The sequence below is a fragment of the Equus asinus genome, chromosome 2 (genome assembly GCF_041296235.1).
Source record: "Equus asinus isolate D_3611 breed Donkey chromosome 2, EquAss-T2T_v2, whole genome shotgun sequence".
NCBI classification, from domain to species: Eukaryota; Metazoa; Chordata; class Mammalia; order Perissodactyla; family Equidae; genus Equus; species Equus asinus.
In genome coordinates, this window is record NC_091791.1 from 137,050,883 (window position 1) to 137,074,092 (window position 23,210).

Sequence of the window (23,210 nt, forward strand, 5' to 3'; positions counted from 1 at the left end):
TGGCAACAGTTGTTAGCCCAGGTGCCAATCTTTTAAAAAAAAAAAAAAAAGACAAGCAAACCTAGGCAGTTATATTGAGTAGGGAAGCAGAATGGAAGCAGCTGCCGAAAAGCAAGCAGCAATGAAAGCACAACAGTGATTCAGCAGTAAAACAAATGTCCTCGTGGAGCTTGTATTTTCATCAGAGGAGACATAAAGGAAACAAATATACATATGATGTATCAGGTGCTGACAAAGTGCTGTAAAAGGAAACAAAGCAAGGGGAGAGGATAGAGAGTAATGGGGTAGATAGTCTCTGATGTTTATGATCAGAAATCTTTGATACCAGGAAATAGTTAAGGTATATGTAGTGTTTTTGATTTTAAAAAGTAAACAATTATGTTTGAAAATATTTTCATAAAAGTTGCTTAACTTTAAAAGGTTTGGCGGCCTAAGAAGGATATATTTAAGTTATCTGGAAACTTGGCTTACATAGAACTTCCCATTCCCTGATAGTGTTGACTAAATGAGGCATTAATGTAATTAGATTAAAACATGTCCAGAGTAACTTTGACTCTTCAGTGTAGTCTCTTCTCCAATCCATGCATTCCCCCTCCCTTAATATAGAGAAGTTGGACCTTAAAACCTTACAGTGAATTGTATTTTTAGATTTAAAGTATCAGGAGGGCTTCCTTTGATGCATGTGAGAATTTCTGACAAGAAGATGAGAGATGTGCTATGTTTGATTAACAGCATACCCTTGCCACAGATATCATCAGCACCGTCTCCAGAGAGACAGGTAAATGAGTATAATAAAATGCTCAATCTCTGTACATTTGTATGTATAGTGAGTTCTTTTTCATCTTTTTTTGAGCTGTTTTGTTTTTCAGTATTTTTAAGGGCCAGTTTCATTTATTTGATACACTTTTGAAGTTTAATGTTGTTGATTCTGTACAAAACTGCATATGGCATTGAGTAAATAAGGATTGTAGCCTATTTTCACTACTGTTTTAGAGTGGTGGTAGAAAGTCAGTTTCAGGGAACAAAGGGAACAAAAATACATAAATGAAAGGAAAAAATGTCTTTCAAATTTATGAAATGTATTTTAAATAAAATTTGGTATAGAAATCTTTAAAATGTTGCAAAATAAAATGGTATAAAATTTTCTTGTACGTTAGACTTAAAAGTTCTAGATCACTTTAATTGAAATTGATCTTTAGAACATAAAATAAATGTTAGATTTCCACTTACTTTGAAATGAAATTTGAGAGAGCCAACTAATGCTGTTACCGTTTTTCAGGAACCTGTAATAAAGATGCACAGTTAATGTTGTCAGAGATAGCAACCAAATGACACACAATGATAAATAGACTTACCTACTAGAGTAGTACATATTTCTGCCCTTGTAAATGCAGGTGGTAGTCGTAATAATTAGTAAACTACAACCAACCATTGGTTAACTGATTACATAATGTGCTTCGATGGAAGATTTGTCTGTTGTGTGTATATGTGTCTTTCTGTCTGTCTGTATCCTCTGTTACTTTATTTCTCTCAATTATGTACATTTAATCCTGGTAAATCAGTATGTTAAGCAAACTTTTGTATTCTTCGCTAGGTGTCCTCAATTCCTATTATTTCAGATAGGACTAAAGGCCTACTTGGCACTTCACTGTTGCTAGATGGAGTGGAATCAGGTAAGGAAAGTAAAATGTTCTTTATTAAACAAAGCCTATAAATTGGTATATAGAGATAAAATTTTCAGAATATAAAGGAATTTTTAAAATATTTTAGTAATATACTGATTTTAGTTCTAATTGTGCTACTAACCAGTAGTGTGACTTTGAGTCACTTATTTTTTTTGAGCTTAGTTTCTTCATTTGAATGAAAAGATTTTTGTGATTGACAGTGCTTAAGATTGTAAATAAGCTACTATGTCTATCTGATCTTTTTTTTCTAGTTCTGGCCTAACTGATCTCTTTTAATTTTGAACTAGAATGTAAGCTTCATGAGGACAAGGATCACATCTGTCCTGGTCACTCTGGTGTCCTTAGTGGCTGGTACAGACTGATATATGATAGATGATGCTCAATAAGTATTTTATTGAATACTGAATGAATGAACTAAAGTGAAAAACAATCAGAGCTATTAAAAAAATAGTAGGTGGTTTGATTTTGTATATGATCATCACGTACCAGGTTGAGTCACTGTGGACTTAGAAAAACATTGAAACTATATTCTGATTATAAATATGAACATTATATCTAATAAATGAAGTTTACTTTTGAGAGATTTGAGTGGTTATGCAGTTTTCATTGGATGTTGTCTCATGTCAAATGAATTTCTTTAGAGTCTGATGATGAATATTTTGATGCTGAAGATGGAGACACCCAGCCCGGTAAAAGTAAGAAAGGATCTGAACTAAAAAAAGCTGCAGAGGCACCAAATGAGGAGCTCATTAATCTTCTACTAAAGTTTGAAATTAAAGAGGTATGTGTACTTGTTTTGCAGGTAAGTAAATATATTCTTGTTACCACTATCTTTGTAAACTATCTCATGCTAGACCCAAACTTTAAATACATTAAAAATATCGTACTCTTATCTTCCCTACTGCCCAGTATACACACATACAGACACATATCAGTTCCAAGAAAATGAAACTTTATTTTGTAAAAATTGACATGAGTGATCTATAGCATATCTAATCTATTCTGGAAAAGCTCAAGACTCTTAATTAGAATTTTCTTTTCTGTAGAAAATTTCTATGATGTGTTTACTTTAATGTTTTGTTGTTTTTTACTTTTAAGCTAAATAATATTGCTCATTGTCATGTTTATAATTTGGAAAAATATAGGCAACTAAATTTCCAACATGTGTTTGTGGTCATTAAAGTGTAATAAAAGGAAAAATTGACATGGAAAGATGTTCACAATATATCATTATTTGGAAAAAAAGATTACAATATCAAGAACATTATGAGTCCATTTAAAATTAAACACACACTTATTTTTTTTCTTTGATAACTGACAGTGTTCATCTCTAGTGGGATTATAAAGTTTTTTATTTTTGCTTGTTTGCTTTTCCATATATTGTAAATTTTTTGATAATGAAGATGCATTGCTTTGATAATGAAACACAAAAGGTATAAAAGGGAGATGTTTCTTATTGACTACTGCAGATCCCAATGTGAGATCATGTCCTAAAATACAATGTCAGAAATACCAGATTTTAGTTGTGTGTACAGATCTAGGTATTGTTGGTGTTTGTTTTAAAACAGATAGGTTCTCTACATTTAGTCTGCTTTGAGTTCTCTCTTTCTCTCACACACTCCTCTAAAATATCAGAAAATACCTTGACTCTAACTTCAAAATATATTCAAATGGTTGCTCTTCCCTTCCACTGCTACTGCACTAAGTCACCATCATCTCTTGCCTGGACTATTGCAGTATCCTCTTAACTGTCTCTCTGCTTCCATGAGGTACTCTGTTATTCACATAGTAGCCAGGGTGATCTTTTTAAAGTCAAAGTCAGATCATGTTGTTGCTCTGCTCACAACCCTCCACTGGCATCCCATCTCACTCAGGATAAAAGGCTTAGTCCTTCCCATGGCCTACAGGTCACCCCATGTGACTTCTTTGGCTTTATCTTCAGTTCAATTCAATTCATCTTTCATCTTCAATTCACTTCTCAATGTTGCTCATTCTGTTCTAGCCATATTTCATTGATTTCTTCAGTAAATATTTATCAAGTGCCATTGTGCACCAGGCGTTCTTTTAGATACTGGAGCCACAGCAGTGAGCACAGTTCTTGCCTCACGGAGCTTTCACTTACCTTTTGTTCTTCCTTATATGTACCAAAGCACAGTCTTTGTGCTTGCTGTTTCCTTTGCCTTGAGCACTCTTCCCGCATGACTTGATTCTTTACTTCCTTCAGATGTTTGCTCAAATGCCATCTTATTACAAGATAGCAACTTTCACTTTCCCCCACTCTTCCTAGAATGTAAGTTCTATGAAGGCGAGGACTTTGTCCTGGTCACTTTGATGTCCTTAGTGGCTGGCAGAGCTTCATACAAGGTAGATGATGCCCAATAAATATTTTATTAAATATTGAAAGAATGAACTAAAGTGATAATCAGAATCATCTGAGAAAAAAAATAGTAGTACTGTTTGAAATATTTTTCCTAATTTGACTTTTTGTCATTCCAAAGTTTTAAGTGTTTTTGCAGTGAAATTTTAAATGCTTTTGTAGTGAAATTTATCAGTTTTTCTTTATCCTAATTTTAGTGTATGTTTAGAAAATTCTCCTCCATTACAAAACTATTTATACACAAGTTTATATATTATTTTATGATTTCATTGCTTTCACTTAAATCATTATTCATCTGAAATTTTTTTGTCTATCAATTCTGTACTGAGTATCTTGCTGCACTCTTTTATTGTTTCTGTTTTCCAGTTGACACTCCTGGTTTCTGAATTACATAATTATGTCACTGCTAATAATATTAATTTTTGTTTTTTTTCCAGCATTTATATTGTTCTGGTTACTACTGCTGCCTAAGAGGTTACCCCAAAATGTAGTAGCTCAAAACAACAATTTTATTTTGCTTGGAGTTTTGTAGGTTGGGATTTCTGGAAGGGCCCAACTTGGTAATTTTTGTGTATAGTCTTTCACGTGGTTGCAGTCAGGTTTGACTGGAGCTACAGTGACCTGAAGTCTCAGAGGGGCTTAGAAGTGACTCACTCTTAAGGCTGACAGTTGATTCTTGCTGATGGCTGGAAGCTCAGCTGGGACTGTTGACTGAAATACCTGCTCATGGCTTCCTGAGCATGGCAGTCTCAGGGTAGTTGAGCTTTCTACATGGCAACTAGCTTCCCCGAGAGTGAGCATTCCCAGGTGGAAGTTTTATGGCCTTCTTTGGCATTAGAAGTCATTATAAGATCACTTCCTCTGTAGTCTATTGATTGAAGTAGTCACAAACCTGTCCAGATTCAAAGGGAGGAGGCAAAGACCTCCATCTCTTGATGCAGTATCAAAGAACTTGCATGTTTAAAAAATTGCCACATATGTGTTTTATTTTTCATTGGCTAAACATACTGGTTATCATTTCCACAATAAATTTAAATAGTAGTATAATAGTGAACGTCCTTGTCTTACTTTTTACTTTCATGAGAATGCTTCTTTTATCACCAAACGTGATTTTTGTTTTGAGATATAGGTTTAAGAAAATCATATTAAGGAAGAATCCATACATTCCTGTTTTTACTAAATTAAAAAAAGTAAATCAATAAAGTTGTAAAATTTCATTGTGATTTTTATTTAGATGTAATGTTCTCAATAATAGAATTTGAGATACTTTCCAATCATAGTAAATAACTTAATGATAGTAGAGAAGTATGAGCAAAATTTGTACTGTTCTCATGATGATGTGTATGAAGCTTTTTTTTAATAGTGAGTATGATTCAAACTACTTATCAACCTTTCATTGGCTGTTCTAATTCTTTTAGGTGGTTTTGGAATTTACGAAACAAGAGAAAGAAGAAAATACAATTCTAGTGTTTAATGTTACTCAGTTAGGAACAGAGGCTACAGTGAGAACATTTGATTTAACTGCTGTATCTTATTTAAAGAAAATCAGCTTGGATTACCATGAAATTCAAGGTAATAGCCATAAAAATAGAAATAATAGCTAATAATAAATATAATATTACTTTGAGTATCAGAAACACTTTCATTTGTGTAATAATGTTTATAATAAATAATAGCACTGTACTAAGCATTTTACAAATAACTCTTTTAATCCTTATCACAATGATATGAAATGGGCCATGTTCTTGTCTCCAGTTTACATATGAAGAAACTAAGGCATGAATTGGTATGTAATTTACCCAAGGTCACACTGCTGGTTAGTGACCGAACCATGATTAACACTGGAAGTGTGGTCATAGGGTCTGCATTCTTAACTACTGTGATCTGCTGCCTCGGAGAATCCATATAAATCTCCTTTACATAGGGAGTATTATTCTCATTTTACAAACAGAGAAAGGTTAAATAAGAAAGATTAAGTGACTTACTCAAGACCATTCATCTTAGGAGTGGCAAAACCTAGAATTTATCTCTGGTCTTATAATGTTGAAGTTCTTGTTCTTTCTATTGAATAGTGTTCATATATCAGAAGCAGCACCAGGTTGTAAAAATAAAAATAGTGGGACATAAAATTCATTCTTTTAGAGCTCTTATAGTTTATTTGTTTCAGTGTACATCTTGTGTGCTCATTAGATATTTGAGGAATGAAGGAATGAGTAAATCTACAGTAATTAAAATTGCCTAATATTTTAGTCAAATATAAAGATCTAGTTTTTGGGTTTTTTTTTAATAGTTGAAACTAAAATAAACCTCAGTTTAGAACAAAAATATTTTGTGTTCGTAAGTTTCTGTAAGTACTGGGTTAAGATGGAATTTACATCAGTGTATTGAGGGGGAAAAATAAATAATAAATTTGCTAGGCTTTTTTTTTTTCCTGTGGGGAAGGTTTTGACCTTGAAGGTGAAGGGAAAATTCTGAGATGTCTCAGAAGCAGGAGTTAGAGAACAGCAAATAATAAACTATGGATAAAACGGTGGGTAAATCGCTTCTGTCTCCACAGCTTCTCAAAGCAGTTCCTTGGTACCTCTACATAAGGATATAGAGGACTTCTGGTAGGAGCTGTTGGTTTTAAATTAAAAAGAAATTAGTTCTCCCTCTTTTAAGAAAAATCTTTCCTCTTCTGTGTAAGCCTTCTCTGTTAGTCTACACAAAGGAAAATTATTTAAATTTCTTTAATGTGAATGAAAGATTTGTTCATAGAATTTTATGGCTCAGCAAGATATTTCATATTTTTATGGTCCAGTCTCCTTGTTATATAGTTGAGAAAGCTGAAGTTAAATAGCTTTTGGTAAGGGTAGAGATAAGCTAGAATTCATATTTCCTAATTCTTACACGTGTAGCTGTCTGCTGTCCTACAAATGCACATATGGCCTTAAAAGTATCTAGAGAAGTTTTGATTATTTTTGAACACAGATATAAAATCAAATGAAAATAAATATGCATGTTTTTAAATAACTTGGATGCCAAAGGTAAGTTAAGGATTTGGATTGGTTTGTTTCTTCACCAGTGATGCCCTTAGTATTTAATAGCCATGGAAATATATTCCGGTAGTCTTTTAAAGCTTAAATAACAAAATTTTTTAAAAAGAAAAAGACACTCCCCCGACATGTCCGCCTGAGTTTCTCCACCAGCAACATGGCCGCTGCCTGAGAGGAGAACCGGGCTGCCGCCGCCTCTGCAGCCCGCAGCTACCTGGGTCGTTGCCGCCGCCTCCTCGCAGGCCTTGCAGAGAGATCAGGTCCGAGAACTGTGCGGCTGGCTCCCCCCTAGGATGGCAAATGAAGAGGATGACCCAGTTGTACAGGAGATCGACGTGTACTTGGCCAAAAGTCTGGCAGAGAAGCTCTATCTGTTTCAGTACCCTGTGCACCCAGCCTCGATGACCTAAGATGACATTCTGTACCTCTCAGCCAAGATCAAGCCCAAGCAGCAGAAGGTAGAGCTTGAGATGGCCGTCGACACCCTGAATCACAACTATTGCCGCAGCAAAGGGGAGCAGATTGCACTGAATGTGGGTGGCGCCTGTGCCAATGAGACCAGCACATGTTCCTAGAAGCTGATGGACAGCAGACATTCGGCTCCTCCCAGACCACCAGTAACACGTCCTGTTACGCTGCTGCGCTCTACAGGCAAGGTGAGCTCCACCTGACACCTTTACATGGCATCCTGCAGCTGCAGCCCAGCTTCTCCTACCTGGACAAGGCAGATGCCAAGCACCCAGAGAGGGAGGCAGCCAGTGAGGCGAGAGACTCTTCACAGGCCAAGACAGAAGAAGATGTGAAGCACATCACGGTCCGGTTCTCCCTGCCCGAGTCCGAACAGGCCCGCCAGCGTCGTGTGCAGTCCTACAAGTTCCTGCAGAAGAAGCATGTCAGAGAACCCTGGGTCAACCTGCACTACTATGGCCTGAGGGACAGCCGCTCTGAGCACGAGCGCCAGTACCTGCTGTGCCAGGGCTCCAGCGGGGTTGAGAACACGGAGCTCGTCAAGTTACCGAGTGAGTACCTCATAATGCTGATGCCCCCCCAGCCAGGAGCAGGAGAAAGACAAACCTGTGGCCCCCAGCAATGTCCTGTCCAGGGCCCAGCTATGCACCCTGCCTCTGGCTGATCAGATCAAGGTCCTGATGAAGAATGTGAAGGTCATGCCTTTTGCCAACTTGATGAATCTCCTAGGCCCCTCCCTCGACTCTGTGGCTGTTCTGCGTGGCATCCAGAAGGTAGCTATGTTAGTCTAAGGAAACTGGGTGGTGAAGAGTGGCATCCTGTACCCCAAGGACTCCTCCAGCCCTCACAGTGGCGTGCCTGCCGAGGTGCTCTGCAGGGGCCAAGACTTTGTTATGTGGAAGTTCACGCAGAGCTGGTGGGTGGTAAGGAAAGAGGTGGCAATGGTGACTAAACTCAGTGCAGAGGATGTGAAGGACTTTCTGGAGCACGTGGCGGTAGTGAGGATCAGCAAAGGCTGGGAGTTCATACTGCCTTACGATGGAGAGTTCGTTAAGAAGCATCCGGGTGTGGTCCAGTGGCAGCACATGCTGTGGATGGGCATCCAGGCCAAGCCAGAAAAAGTTTATAATTTTGTGAAGGAAACTATGCCAAAGAAACCAGATGGACAATCAGGGCCTGCTGGGCTGTTCTCTGGGGACCAGCGGGTCCAAGTAGCCAAGAGCAAGGCCCAGCAGAACCACGCATTGCTGGAACAGGAGCTGCAGCGGAGGAAGGAACAGATCCAGGCATCCACGGTCCTGCCTGGTATTCGGATCAAGGAGGAGCCCATGAGCGAGGAAGGAGAGGAAGAGGAAGAGCCCATGGACACCTCACCCAGTCATGGCCTCCACAATAGGCTGGCCAGTGGGCTGCCTGCCGGGCAGGCAGCAGGCGGGGACAGCTTCAACGGGCACCCGCCCTCAGGCTGTGCCAACACCCCTGTGGCCCAGGAACTGAGGGCCTTCGTGGAGGCCACCTTTCAGAGATAGTTTGTGCTCACACTGAGCAAACTCAAGCGTCTCTTCAGCCTGCACTTGGTCAGCCTGCCCCATGGCCACATGGTCTTCAGTGGCATCTTGGACGGCATGCTGCAGGATACGATGCTGGCCGCCGGTTGCAGCAGATACTGTTGCCTTTTCCCCCACAGACTGCTGCTTCTTCGGATGAGCAGAAGGTGTTCGCCCTCTGGGAGTCTGGAGACATGAGTGGTCAGCATCGACAGGTTTTGCTTGAAATTTTTTCCAAAAACTACCGGGTACTCCGGAACATGATCCAGTCTTGGTTGACTCAAGAGTGTGGAGAAGATCTAAGTAAACAGGAGGTGGATAAAGTGCTACAGGGCTGCTGTGTAAGCTGTGGTGGCATGTGGTACCTTAAAGGGACGGTGCAGTCTTGACAATAGTTGCAAACCACTAACCCAACAAATCCAAGACCAAGGAAAGAAGGCAGAGCCAGCAGAGGTGGAACTAAATTCGTGATTGCTTCAGAAGATATGGAGCAAGAGGAACTGACAGTCTCGTGGCCCGGGGCATCGCACTGTCCAGTGGACAGAGGGGATCATACTCAGCCAGTGACAGGATCAGCTTAAGTTACATTGCTCTCAGAAGAGACCAGCTGGGACCTTCTTTCAATACAATTTGAAAATTCCTGCTGTATTTTGCTTACTATTTGGTTTCATTCTCATAATAGAGTGTATACTGAAAAAAAATAAAAATAAAAAAATAAATAAATAAAAAGAAAAAGACATCCAGAAGATTCCAAACTTAAAAAAAGAGCAATGTATTTGAAATACTTTTTTTCTTTTTATTTAATCTAGGATCCAAAAAGAAGCCCCTTCACTTGATTAGCTCTTCTGACAAACCTGGATTAGATCTCTTAAAAGTGGAGTATATTAAGGTAAGGGCCATAGAATGTTTATATACATATTGTATACTCTGGACTATCCTCTTGAAGTAAAAAGATGATAGTAGATTACTAAAGGCTCTGGATGTGTATCATAGGTCTTAATCTTAGTGATGTCTACTGTTTCTCTTTCCATTTGTACACCTTCTTTTCCTTTGACTGAAGTACAGGACTAGGACTATTACAAAGCCACCAAGCTTCTTGTCCCCAAAGATGGAAGTCTGGGATGAAGTAAGACCTACTCCTATCTTCTGGGGCATATGCACCTACCTACACTCATTGTTTATGAGTCAGAAGGGATACATATACATCAAAAGGGATAAAGTCAAATTGGATTGGGTTCAGAGGAGAACTGCCAGGATTGGGAAGGGACTGAAAAATATATCATATGAGAAACTCTGAGGGAACTGATGGTGTTTAGCTTGATCCAAGACTAGTTGATTTGTTTAATCATTCAAAAACTATTTATTGTAAGGTTCTGTTAGGCACTTGGGATACAGAGATGAAAAATATTCCCTTTTTTTCAAGGAAATTATAGACTAGTAGGAAGATAGGCAAGTAAACAACAATTAAAATTTAATGTGATTGATTCTCTAATAAAGAAGAGCACAACATTATGGGATCAGGGAGGCAGGGAAACTAGCCTAGCTAGAAATCTTCTCACAAGAGGTAAAACTGAATTTATTCTGTATATTCCCAAGGAACAGAACTTGAACCAATGGGTAATTATGATGAGAGAGAGATTTTTGACTCAGTGTGAAGAACTCATTAAATCAAAGTTCTCTAAAGATTGAATTTGTAAGAAAATGTGGTTTCTTTCACTGGGGATATCTTAAAATAGACTTATCAAAGACTTTATAAACAGATTCAAGGTTAGGGCTAGATGACCTTTAAATTTTCCAATCTTTAAAATTTCCAATCAGAGCTTATAGTTCTGATCTCTAGCTGCAGTTTCCCAGAAATGAATGTTGCCATGGTCTCCTGTATTTGAAGAGAAGAACAAATTTGCACTATTATGATAAATAAATAATTTGAATGTAACTTTAAAATAAGATAATAAAATTTAATATATGATGTATATACAATAGAATTCTAACAATATAAATAAATTAATGAGATCATAAATAAGTGATTTATTTACTTTGGTCTTAATTCTTTCTTTAGAACTTTTGTTTCTTTTTTTTAGGCTGATAAGAATGGACCTAGTTTCCAAACTACTTTTGAAAAAACTGAACAAACATTTAAGGTAAGAAATTCTATTAAAAGAATATCTCATATGTGAAAATAACCTACTCTGGAAGTCTCCAGTATCCTTTGAGGAATATTGACTGAGTAATTTGATGAAATAATCAAGAATCAATGAAAGTTATAAATGACCCTCACAGATCCCTGCCATGTTCTATGTTTATGATTTGACATCGTAAAGCTGTTGCTTTGACTTAGTGTAGCACGTCCAATTTATTTCTAAAGAAAAGAATGCTATAGATGAGAGAACCTTGATTTACAAAGAACCAACAGATTTCTAAACAAACCAAACTCAATGCTGTGGTTGAATGCAGGACTGAGAAAGTCTATGAAATGTATATGAAAAGTATATGAAATGTGAGGAGAGATGTTGATTTCTTCTGGAGCCGTACTAAGGTAGTCGTGTAGAGGAAGAAGAGGCAAAATGTCGTTGTGGGTTACATTAAAAAAAAAAAAAGAGAGAAATGAGTTTTAGGTTAGACTTTGAGAGATGGGAGAATCTGTTGACTATTGTGACCCTTCCTTTTTGTAATTTTGTGTCCACTTAGTGTTTTCAGGCAATGAAAAGAAATTCTTTTCTATAAAGAAAGATCTTTTTAAAATTTTAATTCACTATTAGAAAACCACATATTCTTGAAAGCAACTTGTGTTTCTATTTTAGCTTTCTGCAGTCATTGTTTTAAAAAATGTAATACTTTTTTCCTGTAAGTTTTATATTCTTTGTTTTTAAATGATAGGGCCATTATTGTGGTTTTGAAGATTATTTAGTGACTAAGAACTCACTCGTAATTGTAGTTTTTACATTTAAATCTCATGAATGTCACTTTTGAAATCCTTTCTTGACATAGTCGTAACACATAGTGATTCTGAAGTTTCATGTTCTAACTTATATATCATGATAAATAGTCCATTGAACATCCAAAAAACCATATATATATTGAATATCAGGATGGCCATGACAAGCAGGTTAGAGGCTCCACGATAATTATGCTTGGGAAATGGAGTAATTAGGTTACTTTGATACTCAAATGAACCGCTGAAATGTGTAAGTGTAATTTACTCTCCATTTATGACCTGTTTAAGGAGTCTGGGTTGTGAATCTTCCTCCCTTCTCTTTTCCTTCCAAGCTGTGGAAGGCAGTGATGTAAGCCTAGCTGGGAGGCTTTTGGGTCCATCATGGGGACTACTAGTGTAGTAGGCCTGAGAAACTGATTTTCCTTTTTAAACATTTCTAGGTGGCTTTTTCATCTTTAAATCTGTTGATGCAGACACAAGCTCTTCTCTCTTCTATTAATTACCTGACAACCATTATTCCATCAGATGGCCAAAACATAGGTGATACTAAGGAAGTACAAATTTCAACTGAAAATCAACAAAAAAATTCGGCTCTGCAGAAAGGTATGAAAAACACTTTTTGTTGGGGCTGGCCGCGTGGCCGAGTGGTTAAGTTCGCGCGCTCCGCTGCAGGCGGCCCAGTGTTTCGTTGGTTCGAATCCTGGGCGCGGACATGGCACTGCTCATCAGACCACGCTGAGGCAGCGTCCCACATGCCACAACTAGAAGGACCCACAACGAAGAATACACAACTATGTACCGGGGGGCTTTGGGGAGAAAAAGGAAAAAATAAAATCTTTAAAAAAAAAACCAAAAAACACTTTTTGTTTCTTGTTAGCAAAGGTTTTAGGATTCTAGAGCTAAATGGAGAATCTTAGAGATTATCTAGTTCAGTCGTTTACCTGCCATTTCCCCCAGTTCTGTCCTTTTCTTTAAACTAAATCATACGCAGGTGCCAGATATCTAAGGCAAATGTAATAAATACTGTTGTTTTAAAAATCGTCTGTTTTTGTTCTTGTTTTGGTGGTGGTGAGGGGAGGCCTTTAGGTGAGTGATAGGGGAAGAAGACCTGTATTTACTCTGAGCTCTTCGCTCTCAGTGCCTCTTGAGGGGCTCCATAGAGGGTTAGTCTGCCCTTTCATTTTACAAATAAGGAAAGCAAGACACAAAGACATGAGGGTAGGGGTGCAGGGGTACCATCTAATTGGTCAAGAGCCCAGATTTTCAGAAAGAACTCTTCAGATCCTGATTTTTCATCTTAAACTATGTCACTGTAGACACATTAACTTCTCTGAGTTTCAGTGTCCTTATCTTATTTATTTTACATTTTTTCTTGCTTTTAAATTATACAAGTAACACATCTCACTATGAAAAATGCAAACTCTACAGAATATATAAAGCAAAAGAAAAGTATTTGAAATCTTTAAGAACTTGAGACTTTTATAATTTTTTTTTAACAGAACTGTGGTTCACTTAATATAGGGAAGAAACCTTAGTAGAGTCTAGATTACTAGAATCCCACTGTGATAGAATGCTTTGTTTTATTTGTAGTGATTGTATCCTCTAAAGATAGTGACATTATTGACTTCAGGCTATTTGCCAAGTTGAATGCTTTCTGTGTCATCATTTGTGATGAGAAGAACAATATTGCTGAAATCAAGATTCAAGGTAAAATTTCTCACAGTATTAAAAGTTGTTTGACAGATTAGCTTTTTATTTTTTCTGCAATGCTAAAGAATATACAAATGGAGGGCTCTGAGCTGTGAAAACTGGATAATTTTATTTTATGACATACTTGGACTGCATGCTTTCTTAACTCTTTGGGATGTAGATGTTGGTCAGAATCTGATCATCAAATTGAACCATACATGCTGGTGTTTTGGACCATTTTGAGAATTATCCCGGAGGTGAAAAGTGATAATAATGTCAATATAGGGATCTTGTTGATGGGCTGGGATAAGTGTCAATCCAGAATTCAGATTAAGGTTTATGAATATGCTTTGTCTTAGTACAAGTGCAAAGCACCCTTATCATGAAGAACAAAACCTATAAGCCCATTATGTTCTTTTAGGCAAAAGCTGCTAAAACCGATCTAGTTTTTTTCTGACTCCATCTTTACCAGCTCATTTCTGGTAAAGGTAAAGAATATGTTTAATGAAATTCTTGAAGAACTTAAAAACTAGAAAACTAAGTTTTTTCTTTGTTCTTTCCAAACTGGCATTTCATCTATTAGTCTGAATTTGATTCATGAAACTTTTATAGCTTCTATGTAAATGACTGGATATAAGGTATAAAGGATTTACTAAAATCCCAGGATAATCTGTTTGCACCAGGTGTAGTTTTTTCAGAAGGTTGAAAGTTCAGGTAATTATTTTTTAATGAATTTATAGATTTCATTGTTTATAAAACTAAAAATATCTAATATCACAACTTATTTATCAATTGGGAGTTCAAGCATTGCTAAATTTTTAAAAATATCATCCCCCAAATAAAATTATCAAATGGAAAGAAACATCTTAAGATCTTATTATTGTAGATCTATAGAAATTATGCTAAGTGAAATAGGTCAGATGGAGAAAGTCAAATACCCTATGATTTCACTCATAAGTGGAACAGGAAAACAACAACCACAAACACACACATAGATACAGAGATTAGATTAGTGGTTACCAAAGGGGAGGAGAGTGAAAGGGGTAATAGGGCACATATGTATGTGACAGATGGTAATTAGTCTTTGGGTGGCAAACATGATGTAGTCTACATAGAAATGGAAATATAATGATGTACATCTGTAAAAAAATAATAAAAGTCTGTCTGAAATGGAAAAAAGATCTTATTATGGTAATCTATAGAAATTATAATATAATTTTTTTTCAGGCCTCGATTCCTCTCTTTCTCTTCAGTCGAGAAAACAGTCACTATTTGCCAGACTGGAAAATATTGTTGTCACAGATATTGATCCTAATACAGTTCATAAAAAAGTAGGTGGTGGTAAATAGATCACTAATATTTTTTGATGATTGAATATGAGATTTTATTATTAAATATATTTTATATTATTAATGAAATATATTTTTATAGAAAATGTTTGTTTCTATAATGATTATAAATATAAACCCCATTTAAATGGGACTTAATTTTGTTGTTACCCTCATGGATGGAGTACATTCAAATCTCTGCTTTTCAGGCCGTGTCAATAATGGGAAATGAAGTTTTTCGTTTTAACTTGGATTTGTATCCACATGCTACTGAGGGGGATGCCTATACTGACATGTCCAAAGTGGATGGTGTGGTATCACTGAACGTTGGCTGCATTCAGATTGTCTATCTTCATAAATTCCTCATGTCACTTCTGGTAAAATCACTATTTATAATTAATTTTTTTTTTGAGGAAGATTGGCCCTGCGCTGACATCCACCACTAATCCTCCTCTTCTTGCTAAGGAAAATTGGTCCTGAGCTAACGTCTGTGCCCATCTTCCTCTTATTTTGTATGTGGGACACCTGCCACAGGATGGCTTGATGGGCAGTGCGTAGGTCTGCCCCTGGGTTTGCCACGAATTGGCGAACCCTGGGCCACTCAAGTGGAGCGCACGAACTTAACTGCTCCCCCACTGGGCCAGCCCCTATATATTAATTTTTCAACTTAGAAATTCTTCAATAAGTCTGATAATTATGATTGCAAATCTTACAAATATTGGATTTTAGGGTGTGCATTGTTTTGATTGTAGATGGTATTTATGTATTAATGTAGAGATCAGAACCTTTCTTTAACAGTTGAAAACTGAATCATTGAATGATTTTTGTCTAAAATTATTTTTGCTGGAATATAATGAAACCAAATTCTCAAGTACAAAAACTATTGAAAATGGTTTTTTGTCTCTGTTCCTCAGTCATATAACCTGAGGCCTTTATTAGGTAGCTCATAATTATGGACGGATAATCAGTAATTCATTCTTAACTCTAGAAAAATAGGACTCAACTGAAAATTATCTATTGGGAAAAAATTAGCACATACATAAAAAGAAAATGGTGTTATTAATGATGTATTTGTTCTCTGCTTGAGTGTCGCCTTTTATACTTTGTGTCCACAGAACTTCCTGAACAATTTCCAGACAGCCAAAGAGGCTCTGAGTGCTGCCACTGCCCAGGCTGCAGAAAAGGCTGCCACAAGTGTGAAAGATCTTGCCCAGAGGAGTTTTCGTGTTTCTATCAATATTGATTTGAAAGCACCAGTTATAGTCATCCCGCAGTCTTCCATTTCCACCAATGCAGTCGTGGTAGATCTTGGATTAATCAGAGTTCAAAATCAGTTCAGTCTGGTGTCTGGTGAAGACTACTTAAACCCTCCAGTAATTGATAGAATGGATGTGCAGCTAACAAAGCTTAAGCTTTCTAGGTATGCTCTTTCAGTAATTATGGATCTAAGTATTAGTTAATGTTTTTGATGAAATTTTATGTCCACTGGAATTCATACCCAACATATTTCTGTTGCACAAAACAGTTTATTTTTTAATCAACTTTCTATTTTGAAAAATTTCAAACCTACAGAAAAATTGCAAAAATAGTACCATGAATGTGCTTATAATCTTTCACCTGGATTCACCAATTGTTTACATTTGCTTAAACTTTATGTATATGCATATTATCATTTAAGACATCTTTTTAATTTAATTTTAATTGAGGTATAATTGACGTATAACATTATATTAGTTTCAGGTGTACAACATAATGATTCGATATATGTATGTATTGTGAAATGATCACCACAATAAATCTAGTTAACACCCATCAGCATACATAGTTACAAATTTTTTTTCTTGTGATGAGAAGCTTTAAGATCTACTCTCTTAGCAACTTTCAAATATACAATACAGTATTGTTGACTGTGGTCACCATGCTGTACATCACATCCCCAGGACTTACTTATTTTATAACTGGAAGTTAAAACACTTTTTCCTAAACCATCTGAGAATAGACATCTTAACCCCCACCCCTAAATACTCTGGCACGTGTCTCCTAAGAGCAAGAATGCTTGTTCTTTTATATAACCACAATGCAATTATCAAATTCTGGAAATTTGACACTGATATAATACTATTATCTAACTTGCAGTCAATATTCAGATTTTACCAGTTGTTTCAATAATGTCCATTATAGTGATTTTTTCCTCGGTCCAGGATTACGTAAGGCATTTAATTATATCCTATACTATTGAGGAGGATTTCTGTACTGGTAGATACTTATTCTGGAATAGTTCTTTAGCCTTCCTTTCTTGATGATGACAGTTTTGGAGAGCACAGTCTAATTGTTCCATGGAACGTCTCTCTGTTTGGTTTTGTGTGAGTGATTCCTCATGATTTAATTGAGCTTAGACATTTTTGGCAGGAATACTTTGTAAGTCATGATGTATCTGTTGGGCTCACGTCAGATAACACATGAAAGTCTGTACATAATTCATTTTAAAATCATTTTACCCTCCATCCAAGGACATTTAATTATCCTGAATAAAAAAGGGATCATTATAAGTCAAGTCCAGAAAATAATCCTGGAGAAGAGTTTTATGAAATTCCTTAGAAAATGATAACTGTCCATCTTGCTATTTTTTTTATTCTCTGTACCAATGTACATTATCAGACCTTGAACAACAGTATTGAATGATTTCCCTGTCTTCAACAATATGAGTTTCTTTTCAAATTGTGTTCAATTTTTCACCTGTCTACTGTTTAAAGAAAAAGTTTTCTTAATGGCTGATTGTATATCATGTATTTTAATCTGTCCCTGCTAGTGTATTATAGATTAAATTAATTACAGATTGAGATTAGAAAACACTCAAACTGCACTATTTCAAATCAGAGTTTAGAGCAGCAACTTTTGACTTTGTGTTCTTTTAATGATATGTTGCATTTCCCCTTATATTTGTGCATATATATCAATTATATTTTTCATTAGGACAGTGATCCAGCCAGGCATCTCCCATCCTGATATTCAGCTATTGTACCCAATTAACTTGGAGTTTTCTGTAAATCGGAATCTAGCTTCCTCTTGGTACCACAAGGTACCTGTTGTGGAAATTAAAGGACATCTTGAGTCAATGAATGTAAGTATATGAGTGAAAAGAACTTGTTACTGAAATTTTAGAGTCTGAAGACTTTCTCAATATAAATCCATATAACGTGGAATTTTTTACTAATGAGAGTAAGAAAAAATTCAGTAAGATGTCCAACAAGATCTATATTATTTTTAGTAGAATTTAATCTTTAATTAAGCATTGCTTAACTTTTAACTGTGCTACATGTACACATTAGCGGAGATCTGTATGTACATTGCTTATGAGCATACTCTATTACATCTTCTGTATATTATATACACCTACTCTTATTTTTAGGCATGTCTAAGTACCCCTAAGATAATTATAGCACTGAGGGAAATACCTATTTTTTTATCTGAAGATAGCTTTTTAATTTCATTGGAATGTTATTGTTTAAAAAGTGGAATTTATGTGTTCTTTGAATTTCTCACTTTTTTTAAGTGATCATATTTCTTTAATCATTATTAACTTTCACTAAAGATAGTATAAGTTAAGTAGATGCACTCATAAATCTCATTATTTTTCTCCACTTTCTTATCTTTGAAAATAAAAATTTTAACATGAAATAAGTAGTAAAATAATTGAATATGTAGTGATTATATAATTTTTCAGTCAATGTTAAGATTATTTTGTCCTTTGTATTTTGTTACTAGGAATTTATTTTCTATATTAAAATTGTTTCACTTTAAAATGAAGTATCTGTCTTTTCTTTTAATATAATCTTTTACAGGTTAGTCTAAATCAAGAAGATCTTAACCTTTTGTTTAGAATACTAGCAGAAAATCTTGGTGAGGCTACTGAAGACTTGAATAAAGTGAAACCAGGAATACAAAAGACAGGTAAGAGACTGACAGTAGTGGCATAATACATGTCTCTATTTATTTTACAATTTAGTAGGGGAGACAGTAAATATGAACTAAACAAATATGTTTTTACAAGTTGTGATTTGTATTACCAAGAAAACAAGAAAGATGCTGTTGAATAAAACCATAGTTTGAGAGGATGGACTCTTTTTGGTTAAGCAAACAGTCAGTTATAGGTGCAGACTTTTTTCTAAGTTGCGTTAAGTTAGGAGGAAGCCATAAAGAAGAGTTTCAAACCAGTGGTGGATTCCTGGAATAATTACTGAATTTGCACGTATGGAAAAAAATGTTTAAAGTTGGCACTAGGCTATGGTAGCATACTTCATCTGGTTTTAAATAAGGCTTAGTAGTGAAATATCTGTAAGAAACATCTGAAAAATTACTACTCAACAAAAATACTGAAAAAATTGTACTGCAGTAAAAATGCAAAGAGAATTTAAATTATTATCTACAATGGTCCTTTCGAGTTAAAGGTAAAATAACTACCAGATTTATTTTTTTAAGCTATTTTAAATGTGTATATATACACCTACAGACATATATAATCTTTATTCAAATGGTACCATCCTATACGTGTGTATGTGTGTATTTCTGCACTTTACTTTTTTTTTAATTAACAGTTTATCTTGGTGTTCATTCCATATCTATATCTATACTATGTATAGATCTGCCTCTTTCTTTTTAATAGCTGCCTGGTATTAAATTCTGTTGAAGTATAATTTATTTAGGAAGTCTCTATTGATGGACATTTCAGGTTGTTTTCAATCTTTCACTCTTACCATGTTGCATTAAATATTCTTGTACATATACTTTTACAAGTGCATGTGTATCTGTAGGAGAAATACCAGGACTACTGGATTAAAGAGTATTTAACTTTTACTAATTTAATTCAAATTAATAATTAATTAAAATTGATTTCATTGAAAATTTTGACAGATCTTGCCATTTGCCTCCCATAGAACTTGTATTAATTTTGCACTCCCATCAGATTGTTTTTCTGTACCTTTTCTAACACAGCAGATCATCAGACTTTTAAATTTTTGCCACTTTGCTAAGTGAAAAATGGTGTCTCACTCTATTTTATCACTTAAGAAATTTTTTTTACCATATGTTAGTATATGTAGTAAAGTGCACAAATCTTAAGTGTATAATTCAGTGAATTTTTACATCTGGCTACACCTGTGTTATCACCGTGATAAGATACAGAACATTTCTAGCACAGTGCCCCAGGAGGCCTCCCTATGCCCTTCCCAGTCAGTACCAAATGCCTGCTCTGCCCACAGATCCACCTAGAATGAACTGCCATTCCATTTTGTAATACCATAGATAGATTAGTTTTGCTTCTTCTTGAATTTCATGTAAATAGAGTAATACAGAATTTACTCTTTGATTTTTGGCTTCTTTCATTCATCATTGTTTGTGAGATTCATCCATGTTGTTGTATGCAGCAGTATTTTGTTCTTTTTGTTTCTGTGTGGTATTCATTATTTGAATGTATCAGTATTTATTTGATCCATTCTATCTTTGATGATCCTTTGGGTTGTTTCCTCTTTTTGACTTTCGTGCATAAAGTTGCTGTGAATGTTACTGTATGTGACTTTTGCATGCTTACATACTGTTTTCTTTTGGTTATATAGCCAGACGTAGAATTACTGCATCATGTGTTAGGCGCATGTTTACTTTCAGAAACTCATGCCAAGTTATACCAAATAGTTTTCCAAGTGGTTGTACCAATTTACTTTCCTATCAGCAATGTATGAGAGTTCCAGTTGTGTCACATTTTCACTAGGACTTGGTATTGTCAGTATTTTTAAATTTAGCCATCCTGGCGAATATGCAGTGGTACCTCCATGGTTTTTATATGTACCCTGATTACTAATGAAATTGGAAACCTTTTCGTATGATTATTGGCCATTTGAATATCCACTTTTTTGACATGACTATTCAAGTCTATTGACCATTATTTTTATTGAGATGTTTGTCTTTTTTCTTATTGATGTATAGGAATTCTTTATTTATTCTGGATATGAGCCCTTTCTGGTTATATGTGTTATATGTGTTGGTATGTGTAGAGAAATGTCTTCTCCCTGTCTTTGATTTACCTTTTCTCTATCTTAATTGGTCTTTGTGAATAGAAATAGTTAACTGTAATGAATTCCAATTTACCATCTTTTAAAATGATCAGTGCTTTTTATTAAAGAAATCTTCACCTATTCCAAGAATTGTTTTGTAAAAGCAAAATATTTGCTAGAATTACTTCCCCTGGATCACATTATGTTTGGAATAGTGCTGGAATAAGGGGATAGTTAAGAAGTCTGGCCCTATTTTTTGCTTTCTCAAAAATAATTGACAGGAGTGGTTTTCCTTATGGGTTTCTGATATAGTTCATGCTACAGAATTCCTTTGTGTTATGTTAGTGATCATAGATAATGTTAACTGGAATAATATTAATAAATAATGTAATGATATTGAGGGTTAGTTGAGGGTAAAGGCTATAAAGTCAGACTGATGAGTTTGGGCTCTACCATTTGCCATCTCTGTGACTCTGAGAAATGTACTGAATCTGTCTGAACCTCAATTTTCTCATCTGTGAAATGAGCACAGTAAAGTTTTTATCCCAAAAGGTTATTGTAAGAATTAAACGAGACAATCCATGTACAGCCCTTAGCACAGTGTCTGCACAGAGGTAAGCACTTAGCAGCGATAGCTGTTACTGGTTTTGTTTATTACAGCTTGGAAAGCGATTTTATTGCATTTCAGAGTGTGAATTTCAGCACATCATCATCATACTCATATAGCTTTACATTTGCTTCTTGGTATGGCATAAGAGGCTCTAAACATTTCCCCCCTGCCTTTTTTTCTTTTCTAGCCTTAATTCTTATTATCCTCCTCATGATTTAGTTAGATTAAACTCCATTCTGTTTCCAAAACCTATCATGGTGTGTTATCTATGTGTGGTTTTCCACAATCTCTTAACTTATTCTTGAAGTGTCGCCGCTGTGTGAGGGAGTCCTTCAGCTCTACTTGAATGATAATTCCCCTGTTAAGCCTTTCTTGACCTCCCATAACAATGTCATGCCTAGTTCTGTGCTTTTTGAACATTTTATATAGAATCTATTAGCATTTGTCGACTTAATCTGACTAGGTGTAGCCTCCTTATTTTGGTTCCTTGTATTTTAAATGTGTATGTCTCTTCTGCTAAACTCTGAGTTTTCTAAGGGCTGGAGCTGCGTATTACAGATTTGTGGACTTTCAGTGCTGGTACCAGGTCTAGAGTACTGGTATTTAAGTCCTCAATGAGTATTTGTGGAGAAATGTGTGAATAGAAGTGAATGAATTTCTTTTAAATGTCTTTAGGTGAACCTAAAGAGCCACTTGAAACCTCTGTGTCACAACAAGATGTACGTGCTTTACAAAGTACTTTAACAGCTGGAGTGGAAGAAATTAAATCTGTAGACATCATTAATATGGTGCTCAATTTTGAAATCAAAGAGGTGTGTAATTTTCATCTATTTTTATAAAGAGATGAATAAATAATGGATCTTTGGAATTATCTCTACTAGAATAAACTTGTAGATTATTGATATGGATGAAAAGAAATCTTACATAGACTATGATTTGTATGTAGCAGTAATGTTTTAAAATTTGAGAGTATGAGTTATATTTGAGGGATCTGATACTTCACAGAGAAAATGGTAGCATGTCCTATGACATGCTTTTCAAATGATTTTAGGACAGTTGGAATGTGGCTTGCTTTGGATTTCATGTAGGAAAGGGTGGAAAGGGAAACAGTGACAGAGAAATCCTTTGCAAACTTTAGAAACCCTTATAGAATAAAGCACAATATGTCTGCATTTTTTAAATGTCATGTTACCACTATCTGCTTTCCATCTGTAGATTCTTGAGGAAAGGTTAAATGGATTTTCCTCTTCTGTATTCACACATTCAGCAAATATTCATTGCATGTGCTAAGTGCTGAGGATACAGAAGTAAAAGGCATAGACTCTGAACTCAAACAAGGAATCAAACAAAATTTTTGTAAGTGCTCCCATTAAAAATGTGCCCAGGGTGCTTGTGGCAGTGATGGGGGGCGGGGGTAAGTCTAAGCCACCTGAGAGGGACAGGGAAGATTTCTTGGAGGAAGTGACATTTGAGTTGAGTTTTAAAGAAG

General features: G+C 35.7%; 1 protein-coding gene and 1 pseudogene across 5 annotated transcripts in view; both read left to right on the plus strand.

The window, feature by feature from the left end:
* Positions 1-23,210, plus strand: part of VPS13C (vacuolar protein sorting 13 homolog C) — a 171,405-nt gene that overhangs the window by 68,162 nt on the left and 80,033 nt on the right. For all 5 annotated transcript variants that reach the window (XM_070500542.1, XM_070500550.1, XM_070500557.1 and 2 more), the window contains 14 exons: positions 649-778; positions 1,595-1,673; positions 2,327-2,466; positions 5,481-5,634; positions 9,922-10,001; positions 11,194-11,253; positions 12,488-12,650; positions 13,638-13,754; positions 14,964-15,067; positions 15,274-15,441; positions 16,180-16,484; positions 18,038-18,185; positions 18,907-19,015; positions 22,397-22,533. In XM_070500542.1, the coding sequence (XP_070356643.1) occupies positions 649-778; positions 1,595-1,673; positions 2,327-2,466; positions 5,481-5,634; positions 9,922-10,001; positions 11,194-11,253; positions 12,488-12,650; positions 13,638-13,754; positions 14,964-15,067; positions 15,274-15,441; positions 16,180-16,484; positions 18,038-18,185; positions 18,907-19,015; positions 22,397-22,533 (1,894 nt within the window). The remainder of the gene's footprint in view (positions 1-648; positions 779-1,594; positions 1,674-2,326; positions 2,467-5,480; positions 5,635-9,921; positions 10,002-11,193; positions 11,254-12,487; positions 12,651-13,637; positions 13,755-14,963; positions 15,068-15,273; positions 15,442-16,179; positions 16,485-18,037; positions 18,186-18,906; positions 19,016-22,396; positions 22,534-23,210) is intronic.
* Positions 7,240-9,632, plus strand: LOC106837448 (DNA-directed RNA polymerase III subunit RPC5 pseudogene; annotated as a pseudogene).